Below are 17,814 nucleotides of genomic sequence, written 5' to 3'. Positions count from 1 at the left end.
CCTCGCATTCTGACTTGTCGCTATCCCATCATTATTATTTTGTTAATCCCAACAAATTCTTTTTCCCTTGCAACTTCTGCTCTGCTTGCTTACATACCTGCTGATGCACTAAGGTGACGTGTCTCTTGCTAGATCCGTTCAAATTTATGCTATTTAATTAAATTGGCAACTCCAGTCAAGATAATTGTGTACACAGACTCTCAGCACAGATATATTACTGCTATCTTTGCACCAGTTTAAATTCTGTTTTCCTAGAAACCACTTGAAAACGAAATCAAATATTACTAACAGAGTAGCCGAATTTGCTTAGCTAGTTGCATTCCTCGACTCCCACATTATTCCTTGACTATAAATATCCACCAAATTGGTAGCATCTATAATTTGTTATCTCCACAACATTACACACTTGTATACAGCTTCCGAGTCAAGTCTACCAGGTAGGGGTACTGTGAACAAACCAAGCAAGGTAATGTCTCTCTCTCTCTCTCTCTCCCCCGCTCCCCCGCTCTCCCTCCCTCCCTTCCCTGCAACAATGAGTTTTTCTAACTAGTCACTGTCTTACTAATGCTGGCTTGCTGTGAGGACAATGTGTTGCCTGAGATAAAACATTGTTTCTTCTTGCTTTAAATATAACTAATATTTTCAGTTTCTTGAATTACAAAGTGATGAGTATATATAGTTTCTAGTTTCTTTAAAGCCACAGTTTTATCTTGTTTGCATATAGCAACCTAGCTAGCTAAAGTGCAGTGAATTTATGCCAACTTTCCAGGGTCTACTATTCTTGGATTTGTCATATATATTATGATCTCTTTGATATATTCAACTAACATGTTAAGTAACCGATTCTTCCTATAATGTTATTATGGCCGCCACCGGCTTGCGCCATCAACATTGCACCCTCTCACTCCGTCAAGAGATTGAGGGTTCAAGTCACATGTATGTGTGAGTAAAAGGGTAGAAGGCCTTGGTAGAAACTCCTCGGTCAATTTAACCCTTCTTAACTGTATTCCTGTTTGTGTTTCCATTGAACAGAAAATGGTCAATATTGTTTAAGGAGCAAGGACACAAGCAAAACAACAAGATTACAGACACTGTGTAGGTCAACAAACACGGCCAGCTTCTAGAGACATTCATCCAAGGAGTTTGCAAATTAGTGTTTATGGCTAGGAATCAGGGGGTTCTCCACTCAGATCCACAGACGACTCCTCAGAATCTGCTGTCTTCATGGCTTTCAAACTCAGGTGCCCCTTGTAATAATGTGAGGCCAGCATCCCCTTCAGTGACACTAACTCTGTCCCAATCGCCATTGCCACTTCCATCTTCAATCCCGTGGCTACAAGCAGAAAGGGAATCTGAGAATACTCCTATGATGTTGAGCAGTTTGCTATCTCATGGAGCGCCTACACCACGTGGAAAGAATGGGATGGTGTCTGAGCTGGTGGGATGCTGCAGAGAATTGGATGAAGGGCACCGCGCATGGGCAGCTCAGAGGAAGGAAGCGGCTTGGAGGCTTAAAAGGGTAGAGCTGCAGCTGGAATCAGAGAAGATGTCTAGGAGGAAAGATATTATTAATGAGTTTGATGCAAAGGTGAAAGCTCTTAGAGAAGAGCAGAAAGCTGCATCAGATAAAATTGAAGCTGAATACATGAAACAGCTGGCTGGATTGAGGAGAGATGCTGAAGCTAAAGAACAGAAGTTAGCTGATCAATGGGCTGCTAAACACTTGAATCTGACCAAGTTTATTGAGCAGATGGGAGGACACCGACATTGCTGAGCCTCATCGCTCTTAGCCTTGGATTACCTGTACCGCCTTACAGTGGCAAAGCTAGGAAATTAGGTCTTTACATATCCAGGGATCATAATAAATGTATTTTAGCAGGAATGTATGACATATCTGTGTATGAATACCAAAGAGGTCCGAGACTGCTAATTTCTTTGTGAATTGAATTGAACTTTATTAAAGCCCCGTTTGCGCTTCCCCTGCAGCAACTTCACATTCACCCCTTCCGTCGTCTTAGCTAGAGCAAAGTCTTCGACAATAGCACACACGACGACAACGAGACAAATGAAATTGGCTTCCATCATTTCTTACTGCAGACTCTTCATGCTAATAACACAAAAACCATGGACTAATGTAATTGTAAATTAGGAAATAAAATCATAGTTTACATAGTTACTTTACAAATAGAATAAATTTAACATCCTAATCACTTTAATTTAAGTTCTTTAATTGTGTGGCAAGCAAACATCCAACTAACCCACACCATCTTTTTCTCAGAGTGACAGAAGGTAATGTTAACAAAAACAAATCTTTTTACAGCAGCCAATTTGATCACAATCCTAAGTTGTCTGCTCCATATTCCTCAAGTTCTGCAAAGCATTTAAAATAAAGAGAGCACCCAGCGTAGCAATGTTTGATCTACTTCATATTCCAGAGACGAACCCAGGCTCATATCTTATGTTTCTCCAATGTCGTCATACTGTGTGTGTATTTGAGTGTTCCGAGTGTAACTAAATTACGGACAATCTTTGACAGTACAAGTGCTACCTTTCGGATTCTTAGCAGTTATAACCGTCCTGTGTACTAATTCACGGATCAGTATTGGATTCTAAGTTTCTGAATTGTCATTTCTATTTGATCTTATCATGAATAATGTGTGTCAACAAGTTAGGAGTGGTGTAGAATTAGGAGAGGCGTAAAACAATAATTTAAATCCAGAGTCATCGCTTTCATGAGAAAGACATGGCATGTGAGAAGTAATAAACCAGATTAGTTGATATAATCATGACTGAGAGAGACAGAGTAGCTGAAAGATGCATAAATCTGCGTTTACATCAGATGGTCCCTTGTAACCAACATCACGTGCATAGATACGTCTATATATTTTGTTGGTAATAATAATCTCATTCTACACTATACAGAGCTTTTGGCACCAGATGGTATAATACCGAGTTATCTAAAATACACAAAGAGAGAGGGCTGGAGCACTGCTCCTTTGGTGTTGGTAACATTCTTTGTGAGCACTTTATAAAGTAGTAGAAAGAAGATACATATGAGAGTGAGTGTGCATTGGATCCTTCGCCAAGCGTCTTAGAAATCTTCACCCTCACCAACTTGTTTCTCTCGCCATTCTGTGACTCGGACAAAACACCCAAATTTTTTCACTACACAAAAATAAAGGCTTACCATATGGCGATTCTGTAGAATCTGTCTATATATCTCTCTCCTGCATTCTCTCTCTCTCTCTCTTTCTCATTTTCACTCTTCCTATCACCCTCTCTCTCCCTCCCTCCTCTCTCTCTCTCTCTCTCTCTCTCTCTCTCTCTCTCTCTCTCTCTCTCCCCCTCCCTCCCTCCCTCCTTCCCTCTCTCTCTCTCGCTCCCCTTTATAATCTCAGCGATCATGCTAAATTCAGTAGTCTGTCCCATTAGAGGAGATACCAAAGAGAAGGAGACGAATATACCAGTGGTACCATCCGAGTCTGGAACGGAGGAAACTGGGATTCAAGGTCATACAAATACTTCTCCAGAAGATGGAATTATTATTCATAAGCATGAAGACAAAAGTTCCGACAATATTGCTACCATATGTGCCAGCAATCAGAAGGCATTAGTACTGTCATCATCAAAACAACAATGTACTTCGTCCAACAATGATGATCTTGATCTCAATGATGACAATGACGGGTTCAGAACTCCAACATCACTGGATCACAGAATCCCAGTAATGAAACAGTGTCCACCACCACCAAGAAAAAGAAGCGTCTCTTCAAGAAAACGAAAAATACCATCTCCGCTGCTAATGCGAACAACACTCCAGCTGCTTGATGTATCCCAAGAACTCATTGAATCGATGTTTCCTCCAAGAGAAGACAAATCACACAAGATCAAGAAAGCTCGCAATTAAAGAAGTATTCTTCGATCACTATATCATGTAATCGGCATATACATCTCTATTTTTATGTATACCACCATGCTTAAATATATCAAAACGCAAAAATATTACGGATCATGGTGTTCTTCGGCTTCTCTGTTAATTCATATTCTAAAAAATTAAAATTTTTCGATCTTGATCCTATTGGGCTAAAACCCTCTTGTGAAATTGTGCGTAAAGTGGAGTAAAGTTGGGAAGAGAGAGAGAGGGATGGAAGTAACCGACCAAGAAAAAGAAGGAAACATGAGACTTTAAACTTTTATTGCTTCCTAACTTCTTTTGTAATCAAGGTGAAATGCTGTTTGAAACTAGACACATCTTTCTCAATCACACTTCATTTCTATCTGCTTTCCATACAGACTCTCACAGATACGCCTCATGCATCAAAAGCTTTCCACATAGGCAGCGTTTATAACCTGAGCTTGCTAGCTGATAAAATGATAAAAAAAAATACAAAAAGGGTATGAAAGTAGTTTTTGAAAAAAATAATAAAAATATATTACTATTATATTACGGATTCGAAACCACGGCCATCAAAAATATTTAACAGAAGAGTAGTGCTAGGTGCACATAATTGTGTACAGAAAATTTGTACATAATGATGTGGCAAGTGATGTGATGAGTTTTAATTGGGGTGGTTGGTGTAAATGGAGGGGGGCCATCCAATTAAAATCTGCCACATGTCATTATGCACCAAGCATTTTCCTTAACAGAATTGGATTATACAAACTAACGAAGGTTTGGGCTTTCTAACATTAATTACTTGACGCTGTTAAATTGGTTGTCATCCCTCCAAATTCCTGTTAACTAACCGGAAAAAAACAGATCTCTGTGTTATGCATAACGACCACCTTCTTTTCCTCTCTTCCACCTCTCTCCAGATTTGATTTTCTGCATGAAAAAAATTAATCCATAGCGATATTTTCCTTCCCCTTTTTTTTTTAATCTGGTGCTTCTTGAAAATCTTGAAATCTTGCACCAATGTGCAACAATGGACAGAAGAAGAAAATTGACTATGAACTGGGAGCGTTCAGGAGATGACGATGATAATTTCTTCGAGCCTCATGATTCGGGGTCCGATGATGAGGATTATGATGACGGCCGAATGTCTTTTTCTTCCGCTGTCTCCTCTGCACCATTTGAAGAAATGCGCAGCCTCAAGTCATCCACAACTCCTAAATCAATGTTCGAAAATCACTACGATATGTGGATGGCGGAACCAGGGTCCATTCAGGATCGACGAAAACGTCTCCTCAAAGGCATGGGATTAAACAGTAATAAGGATCTTCTTTCCAGTCCCAGTTCCAGGTCTGAAAGTGCTGCTGTTTCTGAAGAAGCTGAAAAAATCCAAGGAGAGCCCGAGAGTGATGATTTTACGCGACAAGAGTCTAAGAAAGAGGACGAGACTGATCATAAGGATGAGAGTCATGAGACTGAGAATGCAAATGAGAGTATTCATAAGTCTTTGCCAACAGCATTGGTGCATGTTCGTTCCCGTTCAGATGGAGAACTAGCACCGCTTACTTTTGATACCGAGAGAAGGAAAGATAGGATTATGGGGGCTGTTTCGAAACACCGTCTTGTTAGGACATCATCAGTGATCATGACACCAGATGTTGGTGCATGTTCTGCTGCCAACTGTATGAGGTTTCAGCCAAAAGCAAGAAGCTTGAGAAAATTCTCTCTCAATAGATCTACAGTGGATGGCGAATTAGGATCACTTTTCGTGATTAAGAATTTAGACACTGGAGCTGAATTCGTTGTCAGTGAATACAATGGCAAGGGAATGTGGAATAAACTGAGTGATCTTCACACTGGAAAGCAGATGACAATGGAAGAATTTGAGAAGTCTATTGGATATTCCCCATCTGTTAAGGAGGCAATGAGTCGTGCAAATGTGAGAAGCCATCATCATCATGACACGAAAGGAGACACGGGCTCAATCTTCAGTAAGAGGTTCAGAAACAGCAAGAGGAAAGGGGTTGCTTTTCTGAAGAACATTAAGGATAAGGCTAATGCCAGGAGTGGATTTAAAGGTGACAGAGAAAGATCGCAGGAACAATCGACACCAGAACAGCGATCTAACAAAAACTCCTCGTCCGAATGGGTTAAAGTTCATCATCATGGAAAGCCATTTAGAGATTTTACGGGTCTGCACTTGTGTCAAGAAATTCAGGCGCATGAGGGATCTATATGGACCATTAAGTTCAGCTCTGATGCACGTTTCCTTGCCAGTGCTGGAGAAGACAAGGTTATCCATGTATGGGAAGTGCAAGAATGTGACGTTATGTCAGCAAAACCACCAGATGACGTAAATTCTCCAGCAGAGATCAAGCCTATGCAACCAGAGAAAAGAACAAAAGGGAGGCACTCAAGCAAAAAAAGGGGGAACTCAATTCCCGATTATGTCGAAGTGCCAGAGACTGTATTTGGACTTTCAGAACGACCTATATGCTCCTTCACAGGTCATCAGGATGATATTTTGGATCTCTCTTGGTCAAAATCTCAGGTTAGCATACTCCATATATACTGTAGGTACTTTCATCTTGCTGCAGCTCCTGCTTTCATCCTCCATGGACAAAATCAATAATGTTATGTTTATGTACATGCAGCTCCTGCTTTCATCTTCCATGGACAAGACAGTTAGGCTGTGGGACATGGAAACACAAAACTGTTTAAAGATGTTTGCTCACAATGATTATGGTGAGATGGCATACAGTTACACTTCTAAACATCACGGCATTGACCCTGCAGTTTTAGTATGTTAGCATATCCATAAAATACGTTTAGCTCATAATGCATGAATTGTTTGGTAGTTACATGTATACAATTCAATCCAGTGGATGATGACTACTTCCTCAGTGGCTCACTGGATGCAAAGATTCGAATTTGGAACGTACCTCATCGGCAAGTTGTTGATTGGATGGATATCAGTGAAATGGTTACAGCTGTTTGTTATTCTCCCGACGGCCAGGTATCTGGTACTCCAATTGCTTTTCAAGTTCTCACCTGAAACACAAAATTCAATGCATCCATAGGCCTCCAGTGTTAAACTTGCCTCCATAATGAACATTCAAATTAAACTCAAAAGCCTTTTACTCCTATCAATTGTAGACAAGCTTATTAGGAATGCTGCTCTGACGCACAGATTCATAAGTACAGGACCCAGTCACTAGAACTGCTTATATGAAAATTTAACAGACTATTAATTACAATTAACTCTATTCTACAGTCCAAAACAACCATAGTTTTCAATTAAGTTGAATCAGGAAGCAAATCGCGATAAAGTTATTTCTGGAAACAGAAGCCAGCACCAATTATGATAAACATTAGTTCTTGAGAATGAAAAAATAACATGAATTAAGTAGGGGGGAAAAGAGAGTATGACACAAATTCATACACTTTACTGTCATCAATTTCAGGGTGCCGTGGTTGGTTCACATAAAGGAACCTGTCGCTTGTACAGTACAGCTGGTATGAATCTGATCCTTCCATACATATTTTCCGCTTCTTACTATCTTGAACATATATGTACTTTCCTAGTTCTGTTTTTGTGAATCATAGAACAAAAAGATAAATGATATAATTATATGATCAAATGTTTCATAATCTAGAATTTTAGCTTTGTAACTAAAGCATGAACCATATTCGAGCTTAGTCATTAAGTACAAACATTGATATATTATTTACCTAACTGGATCAATCTGGTAACCTAGATTCCAAGCTCGAGCAGAAAGAGAACATAGAAATTCCAATCAAGAAAAAAGCCCAGCCAAAGAAATTCACAGGTTTTCAGGTGAGCCTCTTTGCTTCTTTGGTTTCCTTGTCTCGTATGAAATCTACGATAGACACAACCCTAAAACAATCTAAGCCCTTGAAGTTATTTTGTCACAGTATAATCCATCAAATCCGTCTGAAATGCTTATTACTTCTGCCGATTCACGTATTAGAATATTCAATGGATCAGAAATCACCTATAAATTCAGAGGTATGTCCTAGCATCTTTGGGAGTATTGCACAAGTCATTTCCAGTTCTCACCAAACTATACTGATATGTAATCTGACAGGTTTCCAAAATACTAGCAGCCAAATTGCGTCTTCATTCAGTCCAGATGGAAATTATATCATCAGTGCAAGTGAAGATTCTCAAGTGTATATTTGGAAACGTGAAGAGTCTCGAAATGCAGGACACAGGAAAAACAAAAATATAGTCAGCATCCCATCTCATGAACATTTTCAATGTAGGGATGTTTCAGTTGCAATTCCATGGCCTGGCAGTTCAAAAAATGAGGTCCCTATCGTAGAAGTACACTCCAGAAAGCACTCAAAACGCATAAACCAACATTCCCAACCAGGCACCGATTCTCCGCCCAAAGAGAGAGCAGGAACTAACAGTAAGAGACAGTTACCACCACTTCCAAAACAAAATAATCAATTAGAAAGAGTTCCGAGTTGTTCAGAGAAGGACCTAGATCAAATTTCTTGTGATGAGTCAGGGAGAGGCGATTCATTCGATTCAGCTTCCACAGCTTCTACTTCGTCGAGGTATGATCCGTCTTCTATCTCTAGTACAAGTAGACACTCAGGATCGTGGTCTTGGTTTGATGTTGGACACTGCCACGGACATACTATGGAAGCAACAGCATGGGGCTTGGTAATTGTGACAGCAGGATTGGGAGGTGAGATCAGAGCTTATCAGAATTTCGGGCTGCCTGTCAAGGTTAGCCGTCATTCTAAACTCTTCAGAGACCTCACATAAATATATTAAACACAGGAGCAGCTTGGAACAAAATTGAAGGCACACAAAAGTTTGTTTTTGGGTCATGTACCTTGCAGATGGTTTAATCTTTTGTGCATCACCTGTAGAACGCGTAAGTAATTTTTCATAGTTAAACCTGCAATAGAAGTTAAAAGTTTTCAGTTTAATTGTACATTAGCGGGATGGGATGATCATAACTTTTTCAAAATTGCAATTCAAGCAGTACCTTTACTAGTTATAAGCAGTACCTTTACTAGTAATAAGCAGTACTCCCTCCGTCCGTGTCCATCTCATTTGTTTACAGAATTTTTTCACTGCTCGACACGTAAACCACAGGGCGAGTACCTTTTTCAAAATTGCAATTCAAGCAGTACCTTTACTAGTTTACGCCGTTTATGAAGAGGGCTCTGGATGGAGAAAATTTGCAACTCATGTCCCATGTTCCGCCGCGGTGATGTTTACACGCTGCTGCTGTTTTCCTGGCCACCAAGGACAACTTCTACGCGTTTTTCAGTTTTTAAGGGAAATAAAAGAAATTAACATGACAATAAAATTGAGATGGAAAAGAGAGAAGGTAATTAGAGCACGTCCAAGAAATGCTTTATCTCATGTCCTAAATTATAATTTAGGACCATTGATGAAAAAATTTGATCTAACAATGTACTAGTGATGCCCTATATCACTAGGACAACCTCCCCAAACCTTATTTTTGGGCACATCTCTCCTTGCCCTATTCTATATTTTATTATAAATTCTCATCAACACTCTCTTTCTCTCTCTACTTTTATATTATGCTTTAATGATGAAAGAAAATTTTTAATAATAAAATATTAGACATATTGTGAGAATAAGGTACATTGTTGGAGTTCAAATTACTAAAATATGTCCTAAATTACTAAGACATGATATAATTGGGGGCTTGAACTAGGACACTCTTGGATTTGCTCTTCATACCAGATTGGCTATCACGAGTTGGAGTTTCTCAAGCATAGAAGAAGTTCATAACTTCAAATCACATATTTCATTTATTTATTTATAATTTGCTATCTAATAAAAAGTTTATATCTGAAATATTATTAATTTTTATCATATTTAAATAATGAAAGGTTATTTTTATAAATATTTAACGACAGTGTAATTATTATATTGTTCTCCAAAGTTCATAATTTCGATTATATATATATATATATATATATACACGAAAATTTGTTAATCTATTTATTTTTGTATAATTTTAATATGATGATTGGTTTATAGAATAAATAAACATATCAAGTAAAGTTTTCATCAGTGACATTTTCATAAAATTAGCTAGAGAAGGTATCTCACTCAGGTGGAGAAGAATAACTGATTAACTGAGGTAGCCACGAAAACACAGTGCTTATAAGATGTAATTGAACACAATATTAATTATTAATGAGTATATTTGTCAAAAATCAAAATGGACAGCAGCCTTTTATCTTACAGGCTACAGCATATGTTAGTACCTTGACAAGTGACAGTATCACGAATTCAAAAAAACCAACCTCAGTCATAGTACCAAAACTAAACTAGCCACCAAAAAGTTGTAAGAAAGAAAATAATGCAACGATAACCACTAATAAGTTGTTTCACATATAATGGACTTGCATTCACAAATCCAAGATGGAAAACAAAACAATTCCATCTTAACCCAAAAAAGACCGACATATATAAGTTTAAGGAACCAATCCTTCAATTGTTTTCAAACAATAAAATTTAGGAAACATAAAAAACAGTAGACAAAATATCGACTAGAAAATTAGTCGACCTCCTCAATCTTGGGACCAGCACCTCCACCAGAAGGAATATCATCATCCATGGGAGCACTACCTTCACCACCCTGGTACATCTTTGCAATGATTGGGTTGCAGATGCTCTCCAACTCTTTCATCTTGTCTTCAAACTCATCTGCTTCAGCGAGCTGGTTGGTGTCCAGCCATTGGATGGCTGCCTCAATGGCATCCTCGACCTTCTTCTTGTCATCAGCGGACAGCTTGGATGCAATCTTCTCATCCTTCACTGTGTTCCTCATGTTATATGAGTAGTTTTCCAAGGCATTCTTCGCCTCAACCTTCTTCTTGTGCTCTTCATCCTCAGACTTGTACTTCTCTGCTTCCTGAACCATCTTCTCAATCTCCTCCTTGGAGAGTCTACCCTTGTCGTTGGTAATGGTGATCTTATTCTTCTGGCCAGTTGTCTTGTCCTCAGCAGACACATTCAAAATACCATTGGCATCGATATCAAAGCAGACTGTGATCTGGGGAACACCTCTGGGAGCTGGAGGAATACCAGATAGCTCAAATTTACCAAGCAAGTTATTGTCTCTGGTCCTTGTCCTCTCACCTTCGTACACTTGAATCAAAACACCAGGCTGGTTGTCAGAGTAGGTGGAGAATACCTGCTCTTTCTTGGTGGGGATGGTTGTGTTTCTGGTGATCAAGACTGTCATGACACCTCCAGCAGTCTCCAAACCAAGTGAAAGAGGGGTGACATCCAGTAGAAGAAGATCTTGAACCTTCTCGTTACCCTCACCACTCAATATAGCAGCCTGAACTGCTGCACCATAAGCCACGGCTTCATCAGGGTTGATGCTTTTGCAGAGCTCCTTACCATTGAAGAAATCCTGCAATAGTTGCTGAACTTTGGGAATCCTAGTAGAACCACCAACAAGTACAACCTCATGAACAGTGCTTTTATCCATCTTGGCATCCCTCAAACACTTCTCAACAGGCTCCATGCACTTCCTGAACAGATCCATGTTCATTTCCTCAAATCTAGCACGGGTAATGGTTGAATAGAAATCAATACCCTCATAGAGAGAATCAATCTCAATAGTAGTCTGGGCAGTAGATGAGAGAGTTCTCTTCGCTCTCTCGCAAGATGTCCTCAACCTCCTAAGTGCCCTGGGGTTGCCAGTGATATCTTTCTTGTTCTTTCTCTTGAATTCTTGAACAAAATGGTTAACCATTCTGTTGTCAAAATCTTCACCACCAAGATGTGTGTCTCCGGCAGTGGACTTAACCTCAAAGATACCCTCCTCAATGGTAAGAAGGGACACATCAAAGGTACCTCCACCAAGATCAAAAATCAAAACATTCTTCTCACCAACACTGGTAGCCTTCTTGTCCAGACCATAAGCAATGGCAGCAGCAGTGGGCTCATTAATGATACGCAAGACATTAATACCAGCAATGACACCAGCATCCTTGGTAGCCTGACGTTGTGAATCGTTGAAGTATGCAGGGACAGTAACCACTGCATTCTTAACGGTTGTTCCAAGAAAGGCCTCAGCAATCTCACGCATCTTAATCAGAACCATGGATGAAATCTCCTCTGCGGCAAACTGCTTGTCCTCACCCTTGTAAGAAACAGTGATCATGGGCTTCTCACCAGGTCCGGGGGTGACCTTGAAAGGCCACAACTTGATGTCACTTTGCACTGAGGCATCAGAGAACCTCCTTCCGATCAACCTCTTGGCATCTGTTTGCATCACAAAAAATAAAGAATTTAGATCAACCACATACATGTCAAATACCAGATCTCTATCTTTCATAATGTTGCAATTAAATAACTTAAAGACAAGTTCAAAGGGCAACACTGTATTCTACTTTAGCAAATATCTAATACATTAAATTTGAAGTTGATCTAGCATACCTTATATATTGTATAACAATTCTAAGAGTAAAAGATGACTATATTTTGATTCTTTAAACTAATCAGTCTCGCACAATCAGATCCCACTAGAATAAAAGATTAAATCACTAAACCATAGCCACGTTTAAGACAAGCTCCAATTTTACATGTGTTATCCAATTCCAAATCACTAACCATAGCCACGTCAGTACATCGAAATCTAACATCTGTAACCGTGTAGTGTCAAATAAGATCATAGATCCAGATTCTACTACTAGTATACACACCAATTCTAACAACCTCGATTACAAAGAATTTGTAAGGCATTTAAATGTTAAATTAGGCCAACAAAAGATGAAATCAACACCTGATCTTAAGTACTAATATAGCTCAGCAACAATTCATACCAAAAAAAGATGAATAAGCACATGGACATATACATACGGGGTTGACCAAGTCAAACAATGCTCCAACGACATAATCAAAGAACTACAACATACAAACAACAATAAGCATGCTGTTTAATTTACTCAACTAGAACCATACAAAAAAATCAGATCTACATTATAATTTATACGTAAAGATTAAAGATAAGTGAAAATTGAAGGTGAGATCGTACCGAAGACAGTGTTGATAGGATTCATGGCGACCTGATTCTTGGCAGCGTCTCCGATCAAACGCTCGGAGTCGGTGAACGCAACATAAGAAGGCGTGGTCCTGTTACCCTGATCGTTAGCAATGATCTCAACACGGTCATGTTGCCACACTCCCACGCATGAGTATGTGGTTCCCAGATCTATTCCGATCGCCGGACCTTCTCCCTTTCCGGCCATCTTATATTATAGTTAGTTTCAAAGAGATGGGGGCTGTAGAGAGGGAAAGAGATAGTAGGGTTTGTAAAAGAAGTAGGTTTGTATGAAGTCTGGGAGATGTTTATATAGGAGGAGACTAGGGGGAGAAGCGCGTCGTTGGGATCTAGAATGTTCCATCCAGAACGCTGACAGCCGTCGATCTTTGATTTTAAATCCAACAGTCTCTCCTCCATCTTTTACTTTTAAACGCTTTGGTGCAATGCAATTGGGAGAAACGAATCTCATGTGCGGTCGGTCGGCCTATTTGCCTTTCACACTTGACACCTATATTTCGTTTTATTATAATTTATTAATTATTAATATATACATATATTAATTTAATATATGTTGTAGTATGATAAGTAATTCTGACGGTATTGTATTTTTCTATTAAAGTCAAAATATTGAAAAAAATTGATCAATATGTTCGATTATATGAGCCTGTGAACATTCTTAATTTATAAGGATGAGCTTTTCTATAGTAGTTCTGTCTAAATAAATTATGTCACATCATGAATTTTGTATTCTAATATAAAATTAATATTTACATTCAAATTTTAGTTGTAAGAAGCATTTTTTTTGGCTTAAAATCTAACAGTAATCCTCATTCACTTTAAGAATGATTTCTTTTTGAAAATTTGACGTATTTATGTTAGATTTAAAAAATTATATTAGAATGTTGAGTTATTCAATAATTTTAAATTATTCTAGAAGTTTCAAATTTTTAAATAATATTTAAAATTTCATGATTTTTAACTGAAATTATTAAATATCATTAAAAGTTGACGATATTCAAGCTAATCGATGTTTTTAAATTTCATAAGATGATGGATAAAATTTATGATTTATTTTAATATCTCTGTAAAATCTACGAGATTTTGAAAGAATTACAGTTATGATTTTTGATATATTTGTAAAATCTACAAGATTTTCTCCGTTCACAAAGTAGATCTCCGGAGCCGTTAATCCCTGCCTGCTCGACGAATGACCACTGAGATGACAGTTTTATCCGATCCGATGGATATCCGATTGGATCTACTCGAACCCGATTTTTTAAAATCTGGATCTTATTTTTAGACCTAAAAAAGTTTGGATATGAATCTGGATCTCAGATATCCCGAACTGAGACCCGACCCGAAACCCGATTTAAACCCAATCTGAATCCAAAACCCGATACAAAATATTATATATGTGTGTGCGTGTTATATGTTAAATATAACAAATATATATTGAAATATTATGAATTATGAATTATTATGTATGAATATTAAAATTTTACTTAATTTTATACGAGCAATACATAATTTATATTCATTTCATCAATATATTATTTTTCTCAATTATTATACATTAAAAAATCTAATTATAATAAAAATAATAAAATATGAATGATAAGTTGAATAATTGTATACAATTAAGTTAACATGTTTCACGTGTTTACGGTACGAAATAGAACCTGTAAAACCCTTTTTTATATTCTTAAATTTAGAAAAAATAAAGCATCACATTTTTTTTATTTAGTTTTATTTTTTTAAGTATCAGAATTAGACCCGAACCATAACCGAAACCTGAAAAAACCCGACGAATCGGATCGGGATCATCATTTTCCGGACCCGGACCCAAACCGAAATATAATGGATTGGGTCTGGATCTCAAGAAACCCGACCCGTTGTCATCCCTGATGACCACCCAGCCGCCCTTCAGTTTATTTCTAGCGAGTCAATAAAAAGAGCTAATGCAAATACTTCCTAGAGATAAATGTCAAAATTCTATTTCATGCCGAGGGACTTGAGACTTGGGAGCAACGGAAAAATGTGCTCCCAACTGTTACTGTTAATGGATTCATTCTGTGCTCTATAGTCTATACCAACCGTGTCCTCGAGGACTGACTCTGCCAATATCAAGAATCAAGCTAGTCCTGTGACTGGAAATTTGGAGAAAGCATCCCCAGATTAAAGCCACAAGGATCATTGAATTCACAAGAAAAATGACTCTGATTAAAATTTTAAAATGAAACAGCTTGACATCTATAAAAATTGAGCACTGTTAAGAATATGACAAAAAATGCAGACCAAATTTGTATGGCTGTGAAAATTTCTGCAGACCATTGCTTGATAACATGTATGGAAAGAAGAACAAAATTACTAACCTGAGTCCTTGAAGCACATTTAACATTACATAAGCACTCTAAAACATTAAGCAACACAAAAAAGGTGCTACAATATAAGCTTATCGGAACATAACAGGGGTTAATTTCATATAAAGCTTTAAAAAACAAACTAGCAGTTATCCAATCCCAACAAACTGTTACATATTAGCTTGCAGACATCAGACTACAAGTTGGACACCAGGTTCTAGAAACAACAAATAAGAAATTATAACCGGAAACACAAATGTTGTACCAATATATAAAACGATACTGTATGGTAATTCCTGGCAACCATCATCATATTTAAGCCAAGTACCCTTAAACCCCACAAACTATAAACATTTCACTCATGTAATGTAATGAAGATTGCATTGAGGAACTCTCCCTGGCAAGTAAGTCATGGGAAACTTGAACTTCATGCTCAGTTAGCACGACTTCTAATAACATCAATGTCCATCTCAGTTGGGTCTGTTGCTTGCAGCTCCACCTGAATTCCATCTAGCTCCCTCTTAAACCTGTCCTTGGAGCTAGCATAGATCATCTTGCTTCTAACACGTGCAGTATCAGGAGACCTTATATAGCAGAGAACATAAGATAAATTTATGTGATCAAAAGAAACAGTCAGTTAACTAAATGAGTTTGGTTTACCATGCAATGAAGATTATCTTGCTCTTCTGACAGTTCTCCGCAGTCACAAAATCAAAATCATAAACAGCATAGCGACATTCGTCAGCAGGAAGACTTGCAGCAAAGTCATCATAACTTAAAGCTGGCTCGCCCACCTTTTCGACAACAACTTGCTTTTGTTTCTCTTCAATCTTGAAAACAACAAATCTGAAGGTTCTCTTCGCCTTCAGATCCAGGAACCTTAGTTTGCAGTCATCATGCACAGCCATCCCAGAAGCAGCGTTGGCCTGTGAAATGGACCGTGATGCTCATTCAACAGTATATTATTTTACAGCCACATGGTTTATATGCTGTCAAGCATAACATCTTCAAACTATACACTAAAAATTCAAAACAATAACACAGTCTACTTAAGCTTAGGGGTGTAGCTTGAACAACATTTAACACTATGCAAAGTAATTCTATCAATACTTTCAACCAGACACACAAATGCAGTCACAAATACATCTTGAAATAAGTCAAAATTTAACTATTCTCTCAGTAAAAAAGCAAAGTGGGAGAACTCGAGAGAGTGACAATAGTATCTACAAGATTAAATGCTGAACATGTTTCCGCATTTGCAGAACAAGATGCTTAGTTCCAATCAGATTGAATACTCAAAATTCATTCGGTCTCTCCCTCCATATCTACAACTAATCAGAAGTAATGGATTAAATTGGAAAAGCAAAGCAGTTAACAAATCAGTGTAATTTGCACCAGCTATCGATGTTTCTGTTACACGAAAGGGAATAAGAATACTCATTTTAACGTGTTCACCAGATTTCAATCCATAAACAATCAAAAACAAATTGGGACAAATAAATCTTAAGATCTTTAAAATTAGGGATCATCCTCGTTGTTTCCTGAAAATCCCTACGCTATAATTGTAAGTTGATGATGAGGATTAATCATGGCTGGATTTAAGCAAATCAAAGTAAAAGAAAAGCAGATCTAAAAACAGTATCAGGAGCAGCAGCAGCAGCAATTGAATGAATAAGAGAAGCTTAAAGAAAGGAATTGATTGAAGAAGAGAGAGAGCTCACCATGATTGCAGTAGTTGTGTTGAGGAGGGAGGGGGTTTGGGTTTGAGAGATGTTGTTGTGAATATTATGATGATCGAAATACAAGGGAAGATGAGGAGGTGGAATTGCTTTATGATTCTACAACTGTTTCGCTTTGCGTCAAACCAACGCTATCCCTCCCCTACTTTCCACCCCACCCTTTTTTTTATTAATAAACCTCGCGATGCTGTTTTTCCACATGTTACTTTTCTCATACCCTGGATTCCTACATTAATTAATCCGCTCTTTGCCACATATTTCTGCACATAAATCAAATTAATCTTTAGTTGTTTATTAGAATCTATTATAATCTTTTTGATAAAATAAAAATTTTGATCAATCAAAATATATTCAATATATTTTTAAACAATTCTGAAATCTTTACAACACTAGCTATTTATATCTATCAAGGAAAAATATATTATTTTATTTATCGTATATATTTTTATTTTATAAAATATTTCGGTGAAAAGATTAGTTGATGTATGAGAACTCTTGTGCTTAGAACAATTCCAACAATCACCTAAATTTTTCTCAAAAATGATATAAAAATTTAACTCTTAACTATTTAGGAGTTAAATTTTCATATACACTCCAACAATCTTCTTCAAATTCACTCTCTATCTATTCCTTATTACTTGATTAAGTACTTGTATGTGTTAAGGTGCAGGGCTGTATATGCCAACAAGGTGTTGGTGTGGTGGTAGAGCTCTTGTACTCCTTTGCGGGAGGTCGACTCC

The 17,814-nt window shown here is 37.7% G+C and overlaps 4 protein-coding genes and 1 long non-coding RNA gene across 12 annotated transcripts; 2 read left to right on the top strand and 3 right to left on the bottom strand.

The window, feature by feature from the left end:
- The first annotated feature begins 1,159 nt into the window (after nt 1–1,159).
- LOC108225569 (transcription factor AS1) lies at nt 1,160–1,774 on the top strand. Its single transcript, XM_064079982.1, has one exon. The coding sequence runs from the start codon at nt 1,160–1,162 to the stop codon at nt 1,772–1,774; it is 615 nt and encodes a 204-aa protein (XP_063936052.1).
- A 3,151-nt stretch (nt 1,775–4,925) lies between these two features.
- LOC108224770 (uncharacterized) lies at nt 4,926–8,693 on the top strand. The gene is made up of 7 exons (XM_017399492.2): nt 4,926–6,443; nt 6,547–6,637; nt 6,751–6,908; nt 7,357–7,408; nt 7,651–7,730; nt 7,829–7,922; nt 8,002–8,693. The coding sequence occupies exons 1-7, from the start codon at nt 4,926–4,928 to the stop codon at nt 8,691–8,693; spliced, it is 2,685 nt and encodes an 894-aa protein (XP_017254981.1).
- On the bottom strand, nt 5,781–9,282 carry LOC108224772 (uncharacterized). Of its 8 annotated transcripts, none has more exons than XR_010284688.1 (4): nt 8,920–9,277; nt 8,764–8,829; nt 6,835–8,646; nt 5,781–6,582 (listed from the first exon to the last, which is right to left on the bottom strand). It is a non-coding gene; the product is annotated as an uncharacterized LOC108224772 (long non-coding RNA). The 8 variants fall into 8 exon arrangements; XR_001807465.2 differs by having other exon boundaries at nt 6,835–7,479; nt 7,625–8,829; nt 8,942–9,277; XR_001807464.2 differs by having other exon boundaries at nt 8,942–9,276.
- Nucleotides 9,283–10,258: 976 nt separating this feature from the next.
- Nucleotides 10,259–13,429, bottom strand: LOC108227451 (heat shock cognate 70 kDa protein 2). The gene is made up of 2 exons (XM_017402590.2): nt 12,967–13,429; nt 10,259–12,194 (listed from the first exon to the last, which is right to left on the bottom strand). Exons 1-2 carry the CDS (start codon nt 13,178–13,180, stop codon nt 10,474–10,476), a joined length of 1,935 nt encoding a protein of 644 aa, XP_017258079.1. The 5' UTR covers nt 13,181–13,429; the 3' UTR covers nt 10,259–10,473.
- A 1,998-nt stretch (nt 13,430–15,427) lies between these two features.
- LOC108227439 (actin-depolymerizing factor 4) lies at nt 15,428–17,255 on the bottom strand. The gene is made up of 3 exons (XM_017402575.2): nt 17,057–17,255; nt 15,996–16,261; nt 15,428–15,919 (listed from the first exon to the last, which is right to left on the bottom strand). Exons 1-3 carry the CDS (start codon nt 17,057–17,059, stop codon nt 15,769–15,771), a joined length of 420 nt encoding a protein of 139 aa, XP_017258064.1. The 5' UTR covers nt 17,060–17,255; the 3' UTR covers nt 15,428–15,768.
- Nucleotides 17,256–17,814: the final 559 nt, after the last annotated feature.

The sequence above is a fragment of the Daucus carota genome, chromosome 6, assembly GCF_001625215.2.
Source record: "Daucus carota subsp. sativus chromosome 6, DH1 v3.0, whole genome shotgun sequence".
Classification (NCBI taxonomy): domain Eukaryota; kingdom Viridiplantae; phylum Streptophyta; class Magnoliopsida; order Apiales; family Apiaceae; genus Daucus; species Daucus carota.
This window is presented reverse-complemented; position numbering and strand designations above follow the sequence as displayed.